This window comes from Saccopteryx bilineata, chromosome 4 (assembly GCF_036850765.1).
Source record: "Saccopteryx bilineata isolate mSacBil1 chromosome 4, mSacBil1_pri_phased_curated, whole genome shotgun sequence".
Classification (NCBI taxonomy): Eukaryota; Metazoa; Chordata; class Mammalia; order Chiroptera; family Emballonuridae; genus Saccopteryx; species Saccopteryx bilineata.
The window spans coordinates 36,628,518-36,652,139 of record NC_089493.1 but is presented as its reverse complement, the minus strand read 5'-3'; the positions used below and the strand labels follow the sequence as shown (position 1 = coordinate 36,652,139).

At 43.9% G+C, this 23,622-nt stretch overlaps 1 protein-coding gene across 1 annotated transcript in view; it reads right to left on the bottom strand.

Moving 5' to 3' along the window:
- Nucleotides 1–189: 189 nt before the first annotated feature.
- The window catches only part of ESR2 (estrogen receptor 2), a 60,344-nt gene continuing 36,911 nt past the window's right edge, over nt 190–23,622 (bottom strand). The window contains exons 5-9 of the mRNA XM_066274812.1: nt 20,768–21,067; nt 19,374–19,512; nt 10,693–10,826; nt 2,501–2,681; nt 190–468 (exon numbers count right to left, since the gene is read on the bottom strand). Of these exons, the coding sequence (XP_066130909.1) occupies nt 234–468; nt 2,501–2,681; nt 10,693–10,826; nt 19,374–19,512; nt 20,768–21,067 (989 nt within the window). The 3' untranslated portion in view covers nt 190–233. The remainder of the gene's footprint in view (nt 469–2,500; nt 2,682–10,692; nt 10,827–19,373; nt 19,513–20,767; nt 21,068–23,622) is intronic.

Genomic DNA, 23,622 nt, shown 5'->3' with positions numbered 1-23,622 from the left:
GTGATGAGTAGTAAACAAGGGGCCACACTGATGTCCTGTGAGGCCCGGCAAGACAAACTGCATTCCAGCGCTCTCCTGGTAACAAGGAACACCGGCTTTTTCACACCGACTCCTGGGAAGTAGGGAGGTCAGGAAAAAATGGTACAGACTGAACCCACCGTAACTGAAGGAGGGACCACACTGAAAGACGAAGCCCGCCCACTCTCGCGGGGGCTCACGATTTGCACTAGAGTTCACACTTCAGCTGCTGACCTCTGCAGCCTGTTCATCTCAGGGGTGGGCATTACCAAGATGGGGTTCTGGGCGCCCTCTCTGCTCTTACTCTTCTCTGCTGGGCTGCACTCGGACCCGGCCACCAAGGGCTTGCACCTCTGAAGCGTGTGGGCGTTCAGCATCTCCAGCAGCAGGTCATACACTGGGACCACGTTTTTGCACTTCATGCTGAGCAGGTGTTCCATGCCCTTGTTACTGTGGGGACAAAAAGGTCACCAAGGTTCCTTACTGTGAGGTAGCGACAGGAACACTGGAATCTTCCTCAACATAACCAGCCCACACACGTGCACATCCACGCACACGCGTGCACTTCCCTGAGCCCTCTGCTCTATGGTTCTTGCATCTGGCTCCTTCAGTAATCTACACTTAAGGGCAAGAACAATGTCCTGTGACCTCTGTGTACCATCACCTACTGCGATGGCCTCGTAGAGCCTGACACAAAGTACAATCGACTCGCATTGTTCACAGTAGTTACATCCTATCCAGTCCCCACGAACACTGGGCGGGCGGAGGCTGAACTGCTGCTCCTGAGGGCAGTACAGGGTTAGGGACCGGGGAGCCTCTGCTTACGTTTTCATCAGTCCATTCATACATACCCTTGTTGCACCTGTGTTTTTGTTTAAAGACACCTTAATAGATATTGTTAATTCATTAACATTTAATTCATGGCCCATAGCACTATGGCTCATGCTTGAATGAAGCTTATCCAACACATTTTCTCCATAAAGCAAACCACAGCCCACCTGTAGCATGTAGGAACACTATGTGGCACACAGCACTATATTTGGACACCATTTGTGGACAATGAAATCTCCAACAAAAAGCAAAAACAAGGCAAGAACATGGCACTAAACAGACAGTGCAAGGGACACCTGTCACAGTTTGAGAGTTGAAACAAGAAGGCAGAGCACTACCTGTATTTGCCCTCAGCTGGGAATGTAAGTACGGGCAACTCAAATTTGTTGCCATTCTGTGAATGTACCCAAATGACCCCAAAAGCACTGTGAGTAATCATTTTGGGGGGTTACAAAGGAAGATCAGCATGCAGGCAAGTTCACAAATACGGAATCCATGAATAACGACGTTATATCTGTTCTGGTTGTGTGCCGAATAATCATTAAACAGGCGGAGGTGGTCATTTCCTAGCCCTTGCTAACATTCTTGAGTGGTACGTTGACCTCCCTACAGCCCCTACACTTTCCTCCTTCTCTCCCCTCTGTCAGCCTCAGGGCAGGGCTGCCATCATCGGACATGACATGCAATTTACCACAGCCCTGCCTTCCCAAAGAGCTATCAACTCACCAGGTCTCTTAGATCTCATTCTTTTTTTTTTTTTTTTTTTTTTTTTTTTTTGGTATTTTTCCGAAGCTGGAAACGGAGGCAGTCAGACAGACTCCCGCATGCGCCTGACCAGGATCCACCCGGCACGCCCACCAGGGGGCGATGCTCTGTCCATCCGGGGCGTTACTCTGTTGTAACCAGAGCCATTCTAGCGCCTGAGGCAGAGGCTATAGAGCCATCCCCAGCACCTGGGCCAACTTTGCTCCAATGGAGCCTTGGCTGCGGGAGGGGAAGAGAGAGACAGAGAGGAAGGAGAGGGGGAGGGGTGGAGAAGCAGATGGGCGCTTCTCCTGTGTGCCCTGGCCGGGAATCAAACCTGGGACTCCTGCACGCCAGGCCGACGCTCTACCATTAAGCCAACCGGCCAGAGCCTTAGATCTCATTCTTAATACCCAAGGTCATCACAGGAAAGAACAAGTCTCAGGGAAGGCTTTGTGCACGTCCCCAGATCACCAACCTCAAGAGCCGAACTAGAAAAGCAGGGCTTAGCCTCTTCAAGAAAATACGTCAGTCAGAGCTCCAGCCCTAGGTGATGCGGGGAGGGGCGGCAGTTCACTTTAAGGAAGGACCTGCCCCTTTTAGAACTCCGGAAACAAGCAGAGATCCCCAGCAACTAAAAATCAGACGAGGCACCATGGAATGCCATGAAGACCGTGTTAGGCGCCATAGGACAGTCATTCAGTGCCCACTAGCGCTGACCTTTGGTTCCAAGTGTTTGCGCTGATGAAGAACCCTCCCCATTCCCTCTCAGGGGTTCATCTTCCTTTAAAGGGAACAGTTCTACCTTATCCATCTCAAACTTGAAAACACTTTTGCCAAAGCTCTTTGCCCTCTGAGCGTGCCCCAACCCACGGACCCAGCGAGGGGGCCCCTGCAGGGGTCGTACCTGGCGTGCCTGACGTGAGAAAGGAGCATCAGGAGATTAGCCAGACGGACGGACTGCTGCTGGAAGGGGACGCCGCTCCTGGCGATCACCCAGACTAGCGCGTCGGTCACGGCGTTCAGTAGGTGGGTCAGCTTCCGGCTGCTCTCGGCCTCCTGGCTCGCTGCAACTAAAGGGTACACACCTGGACAAAGAAGGAGGAAAGCCGTGACTCACTGCTCTGCGGAAAGGAAGCACAGGACGTGCCCAGGTGTGAACGCAATGCCAGCCTTCTCCTGAAAGGAGGCCAAGTCGATCAAAAAGGTTCTGACTTGGGCACGGAGGGTGAAATTTTAAAAGATGACTTGCCCTCCCCACGATGTGCCATGGCTGAATGGGAAGGGTAAGCCTGGATGAGCTGGGGCAGACTAAACTGCCCGCCCGGCCCAGAGGTGTGGCCGTGCCTTGTAAATATACGTATCTAGTTGTCCCAAACCATTTCATGGCATATCTCATTTCCAGCTATAAATACACATATAAGGATGGTCAGAAAGTGAGATTAGTCTACTCTTAACCCCTGGGGGGTGCTCATAGAAGGGAGTTTAATAAACATAAACTAATAACCACGGCTGCGCAGCCTCGCTCCCTACCCCCTTAGGTGGGCCTTGTGCGGACAGTCACAGTGGGCACACTGCCCCCTGTGTGCAGGTTGTCAGCATCCAGCCTCTGGTGGCGCCTGGCTGAGGACAGGAAGACCACCAATCTGGAGTCAGACAGACCTACTTCGTGTCCACCATCTCTAGCTCCCTGAGCCCAGATCAGTTTGCCAGCCCCCCCAGCCTCAGCTCCTCGGGGAGCAAAGCTTGCAGGCACGTGTCTCCTGAGGTCTCCACCCCATCCCACCATGCAGGCTGTGTCCCCTCCGCTGGCCCGGCCCGGCCTGCATTCAGGTCCCCTCTGACGCTAGGATCAGAGATACTGTGGCCTCCCTGGGGTTGCAAAGTAACAGCTCAGGGAAATCTTCTCCCCAGCCCCTGCCCTGACCCCCACGCTGGACTCCTTGATTCCTGGAAGCAGGAAAATAACTAGCTTCTCTTCCAGGTTTTCAATTTCAAACTAAGAGTAACCAACGGGGGGAACTGCCAACTTTTGACTGTAATGAGAATGAAGGATGCTGGCTCTCCATCATCCACAGAATCTGTTTTGGCGGTTTTTGTTCTCTGTTTTTATTGGCATTTTCAGTTTAATTAAGGCAACTCAGTCTAATTAAGGCAGGATATAATGAACCACAATTATGCAAGTGTGCTGCTTCTCCACATCCCTGGGGGCGCCTCCCCCCATAACGTCTGATGATGCAGAAGTAAAATATTTGTCTCAAACCCTTCTCCACAGTGACTCCGAGTGTCCCCATGTCCTCAGACCCTCCCTGTCCCCCACAGCAGACAGCCTGCCCTTTCACCACAGAGGAAACAGTGTGCCCCTCTGCACGGCCGAAATGCAGGTGTGCTCAGGTGGCTCTCTTTAATGACTCCCGGCTCTGCGGGTCGAGTCCAAACTGCCTGGCCCAGTTATCCAGGGGGCCCGTCTCTCCCTGCTCCTCATCCCCAGCTGCCACCACACCTCACCCTGGGCCTTCATTTCAGTTCCTTGAACGGACCACGCACTGAACACGCTGAACTTCCTGCTTAGGAACACTCTCCTCCACCTCCTCTCCTTTCTTTCCCTTCTCTTGTTATCTATCCACATTCCTCCTTCAGGTCCCAGCTGGCTTGAACTTCCTTCTGGAAGCTTCCCTGATCTGTAAGCTGGATGCCTTCATACACGCCCTCAGCCACGCTCCCACGCTCCCACCCTCCAAGAAATCGGGCATCCGCATTTCAAGGGCACGGACCCTGTCTGTCTGTCATCATATCCCCATTACCTAGCGCAATGGCTGGTGTGAGGACAACGCTCATAAATGGAATAAGAATTCATTCCTATCTGTTCAAATATTGCATGTTTTGCCAATTACACCACCATAATTGAAATGATAAATATGCATGTTCATGCATATTTTATGTACACCATAGAAAAATATTATTCAAGTGAAAGTACGGAGAAAACTGTTTTAAGTTCATCTTCCTTAAAACTGACCCCAGCTGCATGGACGAGTGCTTCATTTTCACCACCCTTAGTGTGTTCCGCCCCGTGACACGTGCTCTGTGGCTTTCTACCACCACAAAGAAGTTGTGTCTTCGAATTCTAAAAATCTAAAAATAGCCAAAATTGTGTACCTGTACAAGTCCCAGTCCACAGAGACAAAGACTAAAAATATAAAAATAAATCCTCAGTTTATACACGGATGTTCACAGCAACATTACTCATAATAGCTTATAAACGGAAACAAATGTCCATCAACTGATGGATAAACAAAACGTGATATATTCTATACAATGGAATGTTATTCGGCCATAGAAAGGAATGAAGTACTGGTTGGTGCTACAACATGGATGAACTTTGAAAACCTCGCATAAAGTAAAAGAAGCCAGTCACAAAAGACCCTATTTCGTATGATTTCATTTACGTGAACTGTCCAGAACAGGCAAACAGGATTACCGGGTTCCGACTCTCTATGTCTTTCAAGTAATAAGTTTCATCCTTTGAGTCTTAAAATTGTTTAGATAAATAATCCAGAAGGAAAAAGCCTATGCTTTCAGATGCCGAAAATCTAGCATAGCAAAGGCCCACCTCTCCTGGCAGTGAGAACTTCCCAGGAGAAACAGAATCCATTTTCTAACAGTGATGCTGAACAGAATAAATTCATTTTGACAACTGTTTTATGACTACTAAACAAGCAAGACAATTTTCTTAAGATGTCTTAGATTTGGATTTACCGTAAACAAAGTCTAGTCATTTACTGCCACAGTGGCAGCTCCATCGCACGCCGGCCCCACCCTCTGTGAGTCTCTCAAATTCGGCCGTTGTCAGCTGTCGCGGGAACGCCACAGCCTCCGTCTTCCCGTTTACACAGATGATGCTTTCAGCTTCCACGACAACACAATATGATGCCTCGCGGGCTAAAATGACTGTGAGGAGCGTTGCCAAACAGAAGGCTTTCTACCGCAAAGTGTTGTAACAGGAAGAAAACTGCTTTCTAAGGAGCACTTTGCCGCACAGAAATTAGTTCTAAATAATTTCTGAAAGTAAGAGAAGCCCCATAACCCAGCGTTTGGTGGTCCTCCTGTGCCAGTGTGGCACTGTATTTCTTAGGCACATCTCCCCTTACCAGAGGCAGAAATGGCAACACACATGTGAGGTGACATCAGTTGATGGGTTGAAAGAGCAGAAAAAGTTAATTTTTTTTTCCCCGTGGTTGATGTCAAATGTCCCAGCTGCACATTCCCTACCTGCACGTCAACTTAATAGCTGGTGTCAGCCGGGCCTTCAGATTATTTTATGAAAGGTGAATAGTAGCAATAAATGTCAAGAAGGTGTCAGAAGCCCCAAAAGCATTTAGGAGTCTTCTCGACTTTCTCTACAGTTTTCATTCATCCAACAATTTACCATTTCTACTCATAAACTGCTTTCCAGAACTGGAGTAGGGGGTGTATTGGGTTCAAGGGAAATGTCCTGTTGGGCAGGTAAGGGCAGACTGGCCCAACTAGGATGTACCCAATGGCTGTCTTCAGGGTCTCTGACCTCACATAACCTTCAGACTCCTCCTTTGTTCCCTCTCTACTCTCTTCTTCAAGACCTAACCACGCCCACAGCCCTGTGCGGTCATCTCCCGGGCTGCTCAGAGGACGGTCTGTTACCAGTCCACAAAGAGGTCAGTAGAAATTGAGGGTAAGCATTTGGAAACTTCTATAGCAACTGACAGAGTAATTTTAAATCAGTTGAATATAATAATAATATTTTTAAAAACTAGGGCTTGTATTTTATACCTTTATTTCACTTTTCTAGTCATTTATTTTGTATACATTTTACAAAAGTGACTGTCTATAACACTTTGGAAATTAAAAAAGACAAAGGAACCTGGTTCTTCCCCATATAATTTGAGAAGCACACTCTGTGTGTTTCCCTCTTCCTCTCATCAAAACCAGCGCCGAAGTCCAAGAGTATGTAGGAGTGTCAGCGAGGAAGTGTGTAGGCTGGAGGGGAGGTCAGCGGCCAGCCACGAGGCAGCCGGGACCCATACAACCACACTCTGCTCTGAGTTCTGGCTTCTGAACTGCTGCTCTGGCTCTAGTGAACAAAATAAAGTGATGAACACAATACAGACGGACACCTGGATACGTGGAACAGACTGACAGCTGTCAGCGAGAAGGGGGGTTGGAGGGATAGATAAAAGAAGGTGAAGGGATTAAGCAAAAAAACACACATACATACATATATATCCATATATATATATATATACACACACACATACATATATATACACATATATATACACACATACATATATATATACACACACACATATACATATATAATTTATATATATGTATACAAAATAACACACAGATACAACTGTGTGGTGATAGCCAGAAGGAAAGGGGTAGAGGTTGGGGGACTGTGCAAAGCGGGGGAATGGGGCCAGAAAGAGACTTTGCTTGGGGTGATAGGCACACGATGCAGTGTGCAGATGATGTTTTGTTGAGTTGTACAATTGAAAGCTGTATGATTTCATGAACCAATGTCACCAAAAGCATTCATTAAAAAATAAATAAATGGATGCATGGAGTACTGGACATAAAAAAATAAATAAAGTGGCATAATATGACCTCAAAGATTGCTGTTGTTTCAAACATTAAGCTCTAAAATTGGATAAAATCTAGGTAACAAAGCCCCATATGTTGCCCAGAAGAAGGGACTCCTAAACCCTTAGTTGAGGATTAAAACTTGGATATACATATTATTTGAGAAATAAGCAACAATAATATAAAGGCCCAACAAGAATAAATAGCTAAGCAAAGCAACCGATACCTGGTGTAGCAGCTGGGTCAAATGAATACCAGGTAGACAGTAAACTGTACAGTACGCAAACAAGATACAAACTTAGAAGTGTGTTCAATAACACATCTCTATTTATTGCAGCAATATTTATAATGCTAGGGGAAAAAGGAATTCTATATTAAATAAAGGCCTAGTGATAGATAAGTGATTGAACAATTCAGACAATGCCATCACTGGAAAGATTCATTTAGCTCTCTCCCAGTTGACCTGAAGGGATTTCACATCAATTTTTAAAAAAAATTTTACAGATTGATTTTTAGAGAGAGAAACATTGATCTATTTTCATGGATTGTTCCAATTATCCATGCATTCATTGGTTGATTCTTCCATGTGCCTTGACAAGGGACAGAACCTCAGCATGTTGGGAGGATGCTCTAACCCACTACCCGGCCAGGGTTTCACATTTTGAAGTAAAAAAGAGGCCCTGGCCAGTTGGCTCAGTGGTAGAGCATCTGCCTGATGCGTTAAGTCCCGGGTTCGATTCCCAGTCAGGGCACACAGGAGAAGGGACCATCTGCTTCTCCTTCCCCTTTCCCTCTCTCTCTTTCTATCCTCCTCCTGTAGCCATGGTTCATTCGAGCAAGTTGGCCCCAGGAACTGAGGATGGTACCATGGCCTCACCTCAGGCACTAAAATAACTCAGTTGCCAAGCAACAGAGTGGCCCCAGATGGGCAGAGCATCACCCCCTATTGGGCTTGCTGGGTGGATCCTGGTCAGGGCAAATGTGAGAGTCAGTCTCTCTGCCTCCCCTCCTCTCACTTAATACTAATTTTTTTAAAAAGTAAAAATGCATAATGCAGAGAAGTATTTGTATGTAGTGTCTGATTTTTTGAAAAGTGAAAAGCTTATCTGTATATGTTAGAAGTGAGGTATTCTTTTAAATAATTATTAATGGATGGGAGAAGGTACGAAGTCCACCCTCTAGTTATATTAACTAATTTGTGTTGGGGTGGGAAAGTCAAGTAAAGATATGATCAGCCTGATCAGGTGGTAGCGCAGTGGATACAGTGGATAGAGCATCAGACTGGGACGCAGAGGACCCAGGATTGAAACACCGAGGTTGCTGGCTAGAGTGCAGGCTCATTTGGCTTGAGAGTAGGCTCACCAGCTTGAGTGCAGGGTCCCTGGCTTGAGTGTGGGATCATAGACATGACCCCCTGGTCGCTGGCTTGAGCCCAGAGGTTTCTGGCTTGAGCAAGAGGACACTCGCTCTACTGCAGCCCGCCAGTTAAGGCACATATGAGAAAGCAATCAATGAACAACTAAGGAGACTAAGGAGCCACAACAAAAAATTGATGCTTCTCATCTCTCTTCCTTCCTGTTTGTCCCTATCTGTCCATCTGTATGTCTCTGAAACAAAAAACAAGATATGATCAAAGCAAGCTTCTTTCGCTTGACCTGTGGTGGTGCAGTGGATAAAATGTCAACCTGGAACATTGAGGTTACCAGTTCAAAACCCTAGGCTTGCTTGGTCAAGGTATATATGAGAAGCAACTACTATGAGTTGATGCTTCCTGTTCCTTCCCCCCTTCTCTCTCCTCTCAGAAAAATCAATAAAAATTAAAAATAAATAAATAAAAGAAGAGCCTCTTTCAAAGTACTCATATATATATATATATATATATATATATATATATATATATATATTTGTATTTTTCTGAAGTTGGAAACGGGGAGGCAGTCAGATGTACCCGACCGGGATCCACCCAGCATGCCCACCAGGGGGCGATGCTCTGCCCATCTGGGACATTACTTTGAGGCAACCAGAGCCATTCTAGCGCCTAAGGCAGAGGCCATGGAGCCATCCTCAGCGCCCAGGCCAACTCTGCTCCAATGGAGCCTTGGCTGCGGGAGGGGAAGAGAGAGACAGAGAGGAAGGAGAGGGGGTGGGGTGGAGAAGCAGATGGGTGCCTCTCCTGTGTGCCCTGGCCGGGAATCGAACCCTGGACTCCTGCACGCCAGGCCGATGCTCTACCACTGAGCCAACGGGCCAGGGCAGTACTCATATTTTTTATATAAGATGCTATGCTGTTTATATAAAATTATGTATATAAGTATGTATGTATCTCTCTCTCTATATATATATATATTTCTTTTCTAACTATCTGTCAATCAATCAATAGAGCTATTAAAGAATGATCACTCAAGTTATGGCGGTTATCTTGGGGGGGTGTATTTCTAGTGATTTTTATTTTCTTCCTTATATGTTTTTCTTGTGTTAGAATGTTTACAATAACCAGGTATTATTTACATAATGAGAAAAATAGCAAGGCTACAACATAAACATATCTTAGGAACCACCTTCCTCACGTCCCTCCTCTAAGCCCCGTATTTCCTGCGTCAGGCCCCTTCTGTCCTGGCCCCTCCACAGCCCGTTAGTCTAGGCTCTCATTGTCCCTCACGACCCTGACTGGGCACCACGCCTGTCTGTGCCCTCTCCAGTCAGGCCTCCACCTGGAAACCAGAGTAAGCTTTCAGGGACGCCTACCTGTCCTTGATCCTCCCATCTGAACCTCTTCCAGGCCTTCTCAACCCGAGGTGTGCCGTGGCTCCTCAGCGCTGCATTTTACAACCCTGTCCCCTCCCCCTCTGCTCTGCCACTGCAGGACCTGCCGCTCCTGGCTCGCTCATGTCGTTCCATTCCGTTCCTCCAGACCAGCTCCTTCCAGCTGCCCACCCTCAGAGACACAGTCAAACACCCCCTCTGTAAGCACTGCTGTGGTACTCTGTACACGCTTCATTACAGCATGGGGAGATTTTCAGTGGTTCCTGTCCTCTCTCTCCCTCCCTCCCCCTGTTCTCCTCTCTACCATGAGCTACGTAAAGGCAGAACTATATTTTTAATGTCTTTATGAACCAATCAATGAAAGAACAAATGAATCCGTAAAAGCAGAACTCAAACGCTAAATATAAACGCATGTCAACCATGTAACGTGTCTGTATAAACATGCAAAAAGGCTGAATGGTAAACATTTTAAAGGTCATTTTTCTCTTTTCCAAGAAAGTGGCTTAAGCCACTTTTTAAATGACTACCAGTAATTCACCCAATGAACAATTTCTATTCAAGTTAATCACAGTTGAAATCGCCATCAAATTTAACAGAGAAATCGGAAAGAAAGCCATTTTCCCCTTTTTGAATAAAATAAGAAGTTCAATCCTCCTCTAGAAATAGCATTACCCCCTCCCCAATAAAACACGGCCCAGCTGCGTGGTTACTTACTGGAGTTCAGAAGGATCATGGCCTTGACACAGAGATACTCTTTGTGTTGGAGTTTTAACTCACGAAACCTTGAAGTCGTTGCCAGGAGCATGTCGAAGATTTCCAGAATTCCTTCCACGCATTTGCCTTCATCCCTACAAAAGTTCATTTAAAAATTTAAGAAAATGACAGCTTCAGGCAACCATCAAAGGCAATAAGGAGTATTTTCTTTTTAATCTTAAATTTCATTTTGTACACACTTTAACTATCACAAGGTACTGATGAGACCACATCCAGTGATATGAAATTGCTAGAATTCATCTTCTTATAAAGAGAACAGGGCATTTCCTATAAGTCCCTAAAGGAAAGATTTGAATAAATACTATTTAGGCAAGAATGTGCATTAGAACTACATTTTCTTTTTCTACCTGTTTATAAATGTTATCTTAAAGAAATAGCATTTTTGTTGATAATCTGACCATTTCAGCCAGCCGGCCTGAGACACGGCACATATTACTAAAATGAGACATTGCAGGTTCCCATCAGAAGACTCTGAAGTGCTAATGAGGAAAACTGACCCTGACAGAAGCAGATAGCCCGAGAAGAAATGATCCTTCATATCCAGGGCTTAACTCTCATTTCCTCACGATCATTTAGAAACTAGTGGGGCAATTAAGAGACATGTAAAGGTAATTCGAGAAAAAGCTAACATGACATACAAAGAAATCACTATTAGAGAAGATGGATTAGCATCAGGAAAGGCAGACATGGAGACAGGGAAATTTTTGACTTGCTAAAGATTATTTTTAAGCAAAAATTTTAGGCAAACTTTGAACCATATAATCATATAATTTCTTCTGAGCACTCCCACTCCTAATAGACATGAATTTTTAAGTACACTTTTGAAGTAAGTTACTTTAACAGTATCTAAAAAATACCAGTTTCAGCCAGACCGTATTATTCTGTCTTATTGCTCCCAAGAAACTTCTTTTATCATCAGTCTTGGAGTTATTGGAAGTCCTCGACAAGCAGTTAGATGATTGTGCCACAAAACTTTCATTTGCTTCTAAAAGCCTGAGAGGTGCACAGTCAAGGGCAGCCACAGGTGTCTGTGAGCTTCATTTTCAGTCTCCAGAGCAGCCCCTGAGGGGACCTGAGATCTTTAAAGAACTGTCTGTTACCCCCTTCCTTCCCCCAGCCCCACGCCAGGACATATCCAATGATGGTGATTGTTGGGGAAGGGCCTCTGTAGAATTCAAATGAACTGACTCCAGTGAGTGTTGCCAAAGCTGGCGAAGCCTTCCCATTCAGGGCTATGTAAGGACCGCAGTTCACCGGGCTCCTGCACTCCACAGCATTGGAAACCCCAGACTCAGCAACACAAAGCCACAAGCACGCAACCTGCTCGCTTTGGCAAGCAAGCATTGCAACTTCTACAACCACATGAAGTTTTTCAGAAGTGCACACATTAAGTGATAAAACACGGATGCCCTCTAGAAGTCACTCACAGGGAAAGGCCACCTTGGAGAATCAGAGCCCTGGACGAATGGTACCAAAATCTGTAGGGAACCCCCAACCCTCCCCACACCTGACCTGCCCGCCTGCCTGCTCTGCACTCGCCCAGGCAGCCAGCTGCAAGCGTCCGTGTGCATGTCATGCACACAGCAGAGGCACAAGAAATACCCATTCACTAAAACCCCTCATGCCGCATCACCAAATCCCTCTGCCTGGGCACGACATTGGAAACTGTAACTATCGGGCTTGAAGACGTCTTATCCTGGGAAAAGCTGATTTTCAAACATCTCTGGAGGCAAAAAACAAAAAATCCACCGACTCCTGCACTGATGGTTTAATAGCTGGCTTCCTCTTCTGCGAGACTCAGTCAGAGGTGAGGTTATGCACATACAGGCACACGTGTGCATACACACACTCACCCCCAAGTAGTATGACAAGGGGACTCAGCTGAAATCAATCCGACTATGTGGAAGTTGCCACCTGTGCCTAAGAACATGCCCCTAAATATTGAAATTAGTACCATTTCCTCATGAAAATACATGCTATTTTAATACAAATTCCTATTTCAAAAATGGAGAGAGATGGAGTTTACGTTTGGGGGCATAAGCCCTGATAACTGCTATAACAAACAGTAACTAAAACATGCGAACCTCATGGAAAAGGTGAATTTCTAAACCAGCTCTGAAGGACTTGGTCTGACTGCTCTCTCTAGCAGGTGTGACAGCCACCATTTCATTCAAGATGTGGCCGAGTTAGAATACTTACCTTCATAGGTTATAGAAACCAAATATATTTCTAGAAGATAAGTGAGAAATATAGGGGCAATAAAGTATATTCCCATTGCCACCCACACAGGTAAACTGAGGTCTGTAGTCACATGCGTGCTGCCCCCATAAATGATACCCTAATAAAGTTCTACTTGAAAACAAGTTATACAGAACAAAGGAAGGAAAGACTTTAACAAATTAATGTGCTCTATATCAGTGGTCCCCAACCTTTTTTTGGGCCACGGACCGGTTTAATGTCAGGAAATATTTTCACAGACTGGCCTTTAGGGTGGGACGGATAAATGTATCACGTGACCGAGACAAGCGTCAAGAGTGAGTCTTAGATGGATGTAACAGAGGGAATCTGGTCATTTTTTAAAAAATAAAACATTATTCAGACTTAAATATAAATAAAACGGAAATAATGTAAGTTATTTATTCTTTCTCTGTGGACCGGTACCAAATGGCCCACGGACCAATACCGGTCTGCAGCGCGGGGGTTGGGGACCAAAGTAAATGATATCATTTACTTTGTAACCACTATTGACAGTGAATTATGTGTAAGCAATTAGGACAGGATAAAAAAATCTGAATTCAAAATAGAGAGAAAATGAGCTGAATGCTAAAATGTTGAAACAATATATCAATCAAATCAACCTACTCATTGAAAATTACTTTTGCACACCATTTGCCCATAAACTAGAGCTAAATTAAAAAGTAGTAGTTCGCCCTGGCCGGTTGGCTCACAGAAGCGCCCATCTGCTTCTCCACCCCTCCCCCTCTCCTTCCTCTCTGTCTCTCTCTTCCCCTCCTGTAGCTGAGGCTCCATTGGAGCAAAGATGGCCCGGGCACTGGGGATGGCTCTGTGGCCTCTGCCTCAGGCGCTAGAATGGCTCTAGATGCAACAGAGCGACGCCCCAGAGGGGCAGAACATCGCCCCCTGGTGGGCATGCCGGGTGGATCCCGGTCGGGCGCATGCGGGAGTCTGTCTGACTGCCTCCCCGTTTCCAGCTTCGGAAAAATTAAAAAAAAAAAAAAAAAAAGTAGTAGTTCTTCAGCCATAAGAAATGATGACATCGGATCATTTACAACAACATGGATGGACCTTGAGAACATTATACTGGCCCTGGCCGGTTGGCTCAGCGGTAGAGCGTTGGCCTAGCGTGCGGAGGACCCGGGTTCGATTCCCGGCCAGGGCACACAGGAGAAGCGCCCATTTGCTTCTCCACCCCTCCGCCGCGCTTTCCTCTCTGTCTCTCTCTTCCCCTCCCGCAGCCAAGGCTCCATTGGAGCAAAGATGGCCCGGGCGCTGGGCATGGCTCTGTGGCCTCTGCCTCAGGCGCTAGAGTGGCTCTGGTCGCAATATGGCGACGCCCAGGATGGGCAGAGCATCGCCCCCTGGGGGGCAGAGCACCGCCCCTGGTGGGCGTGCCGGGTGGATCCCGGTCGGGCGCATGCGGGAGTCTGTCTGACTGTCTCTCCCTGTTTCCAGCTTCAGAAAAATGAAAAAAAAAAAAAAAAAAAAAAAAAAAAAAAAAAAGAGAACATTATACTGAGCGAAATAAGTAAATCAGAAAAAACTAAGAACTATATGATTCCATACATAGCTGGGACATAAAAATGAGACTCAGAGACATGAACAAGAGTGTGGGGGGTTATGGGTGGGGGGGAGGAGAGAAAGGGGGTTGGGGGGGGGAGGAGAGAAAGGGGGTTGGGGGAGGGGAGGGGCACAAAGAAAATCAGTTAGAAGGTGACGGAAGACAACTGGACTTTGTGTGATGGGAATGCAGCATAATCAAATGTCAAAATAACATAGAGATGTTTTCTCTGAACATATGTACCCTGATTTATCAATGTCACCCCATTAAAATTAATTTTTTTAAAAAGTTGTAGTTCCACAAAGGGAGACTTGGTTTTGGGTAGTGACCACAAAATACTACACACAGATGATTTGTTATATAATTGTACAGCTGAAACTTATATAATCTTATTAACCAATGTTACCCTAACAAATTCAAGAAAAAAAATTAAAAAGTAGTAGTTCCATGTGGACTATCTTATTATACTGCTCTCAAAAATTAGGATATTTCAAAATGAATATGAAGCAATAAAATATCCCCTAATTTTTGTGAGCAGTATATTTGATAACCACCACCTCTTCATAAAAGAAAGATAGTCTGTTTGATACCAAAGACAGCATGCTGAATGAGTGAACCTCACTTTGGGGTACGCTATTTTGTAATAACATTTATATCCACTGGCAGCACCCATGTGGCTACAGACCTCAGTTTACCGCTGTGTGGGTGGCGATGGGAAGGGGGCTCAAGGCTTAGCACATGGAAACGACTTAAGTGACAATTATCTGAGTCCAAAACTGAGAATTTAGAAGTGAAAATTCAGTTGGTATCTTAAAGAAAGTCAGTACACAAATAAGAAACGTGAATGCAAACTCAGAACAATCACAATTAGGTATACGATTCTATGAAAGTCCATAAACATCCATAATGGGGTCGAAGCCCAGATCTAAACCTCCTCTGACTTTTCTTTTTTATCACATTTAACATTAGCCGGCTTTCTGTTGATGCTGAGGACACTAAATGTCTTAGCATATGTGATTTTTTTTTTTTTTTTTGCAAACAGAAGAATCTCACATTCTGTGGTAGATCTCCATCGGAATTTGTCATACTAGTCATTACTAAAAGAACTACCTTGTTAAAAATAAGCTGAGATACCCGGGTTTTCCTCTCATCCTCAGTAGGTTCAAGTTTTCTCGCTGCAGAAGCCTCAACAAGAATAAAGGGAAGCAGAAATTATATTCTCAATCTCCACAAATGGGTTAATTTAGTTGTATTCACTGCTTATATGGCCATAACCACCACTTGAAGGAACTTTGATATGACAATCCACCAAATGACAGTTATTTTTAAGTAGTATGAAAATTCCTTATTCACATAAGTTCATAATAGAATTTCTTTATGCTGCATGATGCCTGACTTTTTGAATAAGCAACATTTTGAATACTTTTGAATAAGCAACTCCTCCAAAAATGTACTCATAACATAAAAACATACTTATCTGTATATAATAGATGCACTGAAAATCTTAGATTTGAAATCTTAGACTTTACAGAGTTAATGTGTTAAAAACAATAATAGAAATTGCAACAAAAATAACCACCAGTAGGCACTCCAAAATATATGCCTACTCAATGTCTGCATTTACAGTTTCCAAGAACTCCTCTTCATAGTCAATCAAATAAACTAGATTTATATGTTGTAAAACATAATGCTTTCAAGTATTTTTAAAGAGTAATGTGAGTCTGTTAAAAATAGTTTATTAAGGCTCTGGGCAATTGGCTAAGTGGACAGGGCATCAGCCTAGTATATGGATATCCCAGGTTTGACTCCTAATTAGGACACACATGAGAAGCAATTATCTGCTTCTCTCCTCCTTCTCTCCACTTCCCCTCTCACAGCCGGTGGTTTGATTGGTTTGAGTGTTGGCTTGGGGTGCTGAGGATAGCTGGAGTAGTCCCAGTATGTCAGCCTCAGGCACTAAAAATAGCTTGGTTGATTTGAGCATCAGTCCCAGATAGGGGTTGCAGCCCCAGGTCAGGGCACATGCGGGAATCTGTCTCACCATCTCCCCTCTTCTCACTTAAAAAAAAAAAAGTTTATTAAAAAAAGACTTCTTTGGACCCTGGCCGGTTGGCTCAGTGGTAGAGCATTGGCCTGGCATGTGGGAGTCCCGGGTTCTATTCCCGGCCAGGGCACACAGGAGAAGCACCCATCTGCTTCTCCACCCCTTCCCCTCTCCTTCCTCTCTGTCTCTCTCTTCCTCTCCCGCAGCCGAGGCTCCATTGGAGCAAAGTTGGCCCGGGCGCTGGGGATGGCTCTATGGCCTCTGCCTCAGGCGCTAGAATGGCTCTGGTTGCAACAGAGCAACGCCCCAGATGGGCAGAGCATCGCCCCCTGCATGCCGAGTGAATCCCGGTAGGGCGCATGCAGGAGTCTGTCTGACTGCCTCCCCGTTTCCAACTTCAGAAAAATACAAAAAAAAAAAAAAAGACTTCTTTGTTTTTTCTTCTATTACTTAATCAAAAACTACACCTAAAACTTGTATGGGATTTGTGTCAATTTATAGTAACTTATACACATACCTGTAGAAGTTTAAAAGCCCACACAAGGAGGAGAGTGAATCATATTTAAAATCAGAAATAAAACAGTCACTGAAAAGAAACTCCAACTGAATCATCAATTTAGAAATCAAGACAAAAAGTAAAATAACTTAATCCTAAGTCTGCAAATATGTTGGCTTATCAAGGGATAATACTTCTTCCTAGCACTAACTTCTCAGATAATTATGTGTGTGTGTGTGTGTGTGTGTGTGAGAGAGAGAGAGAGAGAGAAGGGCAGAGAGGGGGAATGAATATGGCTTTAATTAACAAGTGGAACGTAATGAGTGAAAAAGAAAAGAAAAAAGAAAGGAAAGAAAGAACATGAGGGATGGTTTGATTGTCTGCTTAGTCCAGGGGTCCCCAAACTGCGGCCCCCTGAGGCCATTTATCCAGCCCCTGCCGCACTTCCGGAAGGGGCACCTCTTTCATTGGTAGTCAGTGGGAGCAAAACGCAGCGTCACTACTTCCAGTGACGCTGGACGCACACCTCACAGCTCCGGAAGTGTGTCATATCACTTGTTACGGCTAGCAGTGACAAATATGGAACCAGACATTGACCATCTCATTAGCCAAAAGCAGGCCCATAGTTCCCATTGGTCAGTTTGTTGATTTAAATTTACTTGTTCTTTATTTTAAATATTGTATTTGTTCTCGTTTTGTTTTTTCACTTTAAAATAAGATATGTGCAGTGTGCATAGGAATTTGTTCATAGTTTTTTTTTATAGTCAGGCCCTCCAGCGGTCTGGGGGACAGTGAACTGGCCTCCTGTGTAAAAAGTTTGGGGACCTCTGGCTTAGCCTTTCAGTCAGCCACGCAATACGGTACCATGAGATGACAGCAGGAGTAGGTTTCTGAAGTGGGCAGAGAGTAAAATAGAGCTATTCTAAAACAAAAAGATGAAGTAGAAAATTAGTTTGCCTTTTAGCCTCCTCTTTCCCCTTCTAGATCTCGATCCCTCTGAGAGGCATGTACTGTTATAGTTACGAGTGTGGATCTCACAGCCAGACCTCTATGCTCAGCCCCAGCACTTACTACTCTGTAATTAGGAAATCACCTAACCTCCCATTCTCATATGTGAAGGATAGGGATCATAATGTTGCCTGCCCAGAAAGGGCTGCTGTGAAGAGGAAATGAGTGAATACACTTCAAAGGCTAAAGATAGTGCCAGTAAGCTAGCTATTTGGATTGTTACTGGAGGGTCTTACCCATTTTAGGCTTTCAGAACCTCCCTCTGTGGTTTACCATCTGGGTTTGCTCATGCTTGAGCCACATCCCCTGTTCCTGCTCTTCCCAAAGGCTCCATTCTCGACCAAAACACCTCCATTACTTAGAACAGTACTCTTTACCAATGTTGTCATCTATGACAGGTAAAATGGGTGCTAATATCTTGGGGACACTTTTCAATTGCCTAACATGTGCAGAAGGATCTTCTGATGATCCAAAGAGGTAACACCAAGAGTTGGGGCAGATATTTTCTTTCCATTCATAGCACTAGGTATCCTACTCTGCACAGAGTCAAATGTGACTGCATTCAACTCTAGAACTTTTTATAAATAAGGAATGTGGAAATCAATTTCCATGGAGATTTTCAAACTGCTCAAATTTCCACCATGGAAGTATCTACTTTTCCTACTAAAATGCTTGAGTGCCGTCTGTTCCAGCTTTTCTTCCATGAACAGTTCATTTAAGTTAATTAAAAATTGGTTCCTTATCTCTGGCATCTTTAAAAGAAAACTAAATACAACCAGGTTATAGCATTCCCCAATTTCCACTAACTCTCATCTTTCATGACCATTCCTTCTACTTTAATTGCCAAAAATGCTACATAGTACATGAGTGAGAATGAGTTCAAGATCGTTAAAATAAACCTGGCAGATTTGTAAGGATTTTATCACCTATCCAGAGAGCTGGTGATATAATTGGTCTTGACAGGTGGAAAGAACAGCAGGGCAACTTAAAATTATAACCTGAAAATGGAATTTGCAATGCAGAAACACTAAGTTGATTTATATACACTCGGTAGCCACATACTCTGCAGAACTTAGGGCTGCCACACTAAGAACGAGTCACAGGACATTGAATGCTTGTACCTATTCTCTCCTTTTTGGGTTCTTGACCCAGTGAAGGAGCTTATGACATTGTAATCTTCTTCATTGCCTTTCAGGTGTGAGATTTTAATTGCAGCACCCAGAACTCAACGCTTCACTCAAGTCAGAGAAGAAACACAATGGATTTTTTCTCACCTGTCCAGAACGAGGTCTGGAGCGAAGATGAGCTTGCCAGGGTGGTCGATGGAGCGCCACATCAGCCCCAGCATCAGCACCTCCAGCCAGCAGCTCTCCAGGAGCCGCACCTGGTCGTACAGGCTGAGCTCCACAAAGCCTGGGGAAAGCAAGAGGCCGTGAGACACACCTGCCCTCCTCCTCTGCTCCCTGTTTCTCTAGAAACACAAGGGCAAGTTTCTACAATATTTTATAATAAACAATAGTCTAAAGCTGTGGGTATAAGTAAACAATATTTTAAAGATGTGGGTTAAACGCTGACCTAAGGAAGAAAATTTTGAACTTAAGGTGTGCAATTCACAGTTTCCAGTACTGGACCCCTTCTACAGATAAATATACTCCCTTTAGAATTTATAAAGAACTGTGACCCAGGCTTATCCAGCTCCCCAGACAGATGCTAGTAAAGAACAGAAAGCTGGAACCAACCTTGGTCAGTTATACCCTAATAACTGCCCTGCACTGCCAAGTTAAGATAATGCAGGCTCCCAGCCAGCAGGCAGCCTGTCTGGCCCCAGTCCACGACTGGGGCTGGGGTTGGGGCTGGGGCTGGGAGGGGTGAGGGGCATGAGACAGAGGAGAGCCAGCCCGTGCAGGAAATCAAGGCTTCAACTGAAAGAATTTTTTCTCATTGCTTAAAGTTTCTCATCCAGTGTTAGCATCTTTCTTCTCTGTGTAGGAGAGCTGACTTCAGGTTATTCTATCCTGAAGAGCAAATATAACTCCTGAAGCAGGTCCCAACAGTCTGATAGCCCAATAGCATGCATTGGTAAAAGAACTGGAAAGTAAACAGGTAATCTCTAGGGAGGTGAGCACTTCAAAAGCAAAGCAGAGATCTCTCATGCTTTCTCCACAGGCCATGAAAAAAGAAGGAGGGAGTATAATTTATATGCAGTCACCAAACGCATTTCCAGAACTTGGCTGGTTCTCTTTCCTGGTCCATCCATCCTCCCAGAGCAGGCATGAGAGGTGACCAAAGGCTAGTGTCCAAAGGACAGGTGGGCATGCATGGGGTGTGCATAAGACTGTGGGATGGCTGTGGGGTGGGGCAAGGAGTTAGGACTAGAACAGAAGGGGCCCTGCCATATACAATCTCTCTGCACAGCCATGTCTGGTACAGAACTTAGAAGAGTCCCAGAATTTAAAAATGGAACCTGGTCATCCAGGCCACACTGAAGGTGTATATGCCAAGATAGGAAGAAAGACCATATTTTACTGAAAAGTTATAAATCAAGCTGTCAAACTGTCAAATACAGAGACATCTTTTTGTGGCCCTCCATTTTGTACTCTTGCCCCATAAATGTTAGGGGAAGACCTTTCTACAAATACACGGAAAGCTAAGACCCAGAAAGTCCTACCCGGAATTTTCTTGGCCCAGCCGATCATGTGCACCAGCTCCTTGTCGGCCAGCTTGGTCAGGGACATCATCATGGAGGCCTCGGTGAAAGGCATGCTGGGGCGGCTCACCAGCACGTTGGGCGGCTCTGCCTCCAGGAGCGTGAGCACCAGTTGCTCCGGGCTCAGGGCACTCAACAGCAGCTCCTTCACTCGGCTAACATGCCCACCATTTTTCTTGGCTTTGTTCAGATAGTGCAGCTGCTCATCGGAGTTTCTCTGCCTCCGTATTATGCGGTACCCACACCTTTCTCTCCGGGAGCCTAAAGTGGAGAGCAGAGAACAGTGCTTTCTCCTGTCCCTTCCCCAAGCCAGCATCCAAGTTCCCCAAGTAGACAGGGTAAATATGAAGCAATGATATCATTATAGGACCTAAACCTGTCCTCAGAATGTGTCTTAGAACAGAAGCCTGACTTATTTTCTGGAGCCTACAAGGTAAGTACCAAAGAGTATTAAATTTGTGACTTTATTAGCAAAATCAGTACATTACGTTTTAGGGACAATGGCCCAAGTGATCCATTTCAAGGTCACCTATGGATATTAGATCCATTTCTCTTTTAAAGAGTACTGATATACCTCAATTCCAAAATCATGAAATTAGAAATTTTCTTCAGGCAGAAGACGGGGAAAAGTTAGGAAATGAACATTAATATTTCCAAATAGTTATCAAATAATACACTTTTATAATGCGTTCTTAAAATGTTTGCATATATGTTTGTGTGTGTATGTATTCTTTTTATATACACAAGTATATTTCAAATAGTAAATTAATTGAAAAATAATCTGGTAAATATAGTAGACCACAAATTTTGGCATAAATTCTTTGTTTTTTAATGTTTTTTACTTTCCATATTTTATATACAAAATGACAATCATAATGTATATACTATTTTATAACCTGCTTTTTATTTTAAAATATGCCATCTTACAATTTCATAATCTATATAGCATTCTGTTTTATGAGTATAGCATCACTTACTTAAAATGTCCCCTGTTGATGGAAATCTAGGTTAGATATCATTTCTTTGTTAGTATAAATATTACAGTGAAAATGCATCTTTGTACATGCATCCAAACACTACTTTCTATAATAAATTCAAAAATGTCAAGCTGCTGTAGAAAGGTATATATACATTTAAAATTTTGATACATATTGATAGATTACTCTCCAAAAGTACTTTAAAATTTGTAATCTAAATAAGGGCTACCTATTTTCTCATAACACCATTGTACATTAAAGATAATTTTTAATCTTTATATTTTAATAATATTTAATTGCTAATCTAACAGCCAATTAATCTCATTTTACTTTGCATTTTTTAAATTACTAGCATGGTTCACTAATATATTTGTCCTCTGTATTTCTTTTTTTTTTTTTTTTCAGGGAGAGAGAGGGATAGACAGGGACAGACAGACAGGAACGGAGAGAGATGAGAAGCATCAATCATTAGTTTTTCATTGCGCGTTGCAACACCTTAGTTGTTCATTGATTGCTTTCTCATATGTGCCTTGACAGCGGGCCTTCAGCAGACCGAGCAACCCCTTGCTGGAGCCAGCGACCTTGGGCTCAAGCTGGTGGGCTTTTTGCTCAACCCAGATGACCCCACATTCAAGCTGGCGACCTCGGGGTCTCAAACCTGGGTCGTCTGCATCCCGGTCCAACGCTCTATCCACTGCACCACCGCCTGGTCAGGCTGTATTTCTTTTACTCATGAATTGTCTACTTGTTTCTTTTGCCCTTTTCTCCCCCTAAATACCTATTAAAGGCTCTTTATATAGTATAATAAATAATTTTTGTTATATACAATATTTGTCTTGTTTGTTGTGTATCTTTTAATTTTGCTCATGGTGTCTCTTTTCATAAAAGCTGTAGTACATAGTCAAATCTGTCTTTTTGTTTCACATCAAAATTATAAAAATATTCTCCTGTATCTTCTTTAAGAACTTTGTAGTTTAAATCTCTGGAATTTCATGTATGTTTGTACCATGACATATTGATATTTCATGTTCTGTTTTCCCAAATGGATGTACAATTTTCCACAATACTATATGTTGAATAAGCTTTTCCCATTAATTTCTATAAAATATCTTGTCATTTAAAAAAATAATTGCATATTAAAGTGTCTTCTGGATCCTCTACTGTGTTTTATAGCTCTATTTTTATTCTTGTGCTGGTATCAGTGACTGTATTTCAGTGACTGTAGGTTTAAGGACCAGAACATAATGGGATAATGGCTTTGAGATGGTGGGGGATGCAAAGTAGTACAACCATTATGGAAGAAAGTATGGTGGTTCCTCAAAAAAAAAAAAAGATGGTGGGGGAGGGGAGAATCCTTCCATTTAGAATTATATTCCCAGCTAAACCATTATTTAAGATTGAGGATAAGTTAAAGACATTTTCATTAAACAAAGATTGATAAGATATATCACTCACAGCCCCTATGAGCTACTATACTATTTTGATGTGGATGGAGGAAAAGAGACCAGAAGGAAGCAATGGGATTCAAGAAACAATAGTAAGAAAATAAATTGGTAAGTATGAGATTAAATATAAAGCATTGAATAAATAAAATAATGGAGGTAGAACAACAAGGTAGAATCAAAACACTAGACAATAACATAACATGTAAGAGGAGAGGAATGATTTGGTTAGAACTTTCTAAATTTCTTTATTTGAGATGAGAAGTTTCTATTAGAGAGATTGACTTGACTTCTCAAATTAATCAAGAATATATGTTCAGCCTAACCAGGAAGTGGCACAGTGGATAGAGCATCAGACTGGGAGGCGGAGGATCCAGGTTCAAAACCCCAAGGTCGC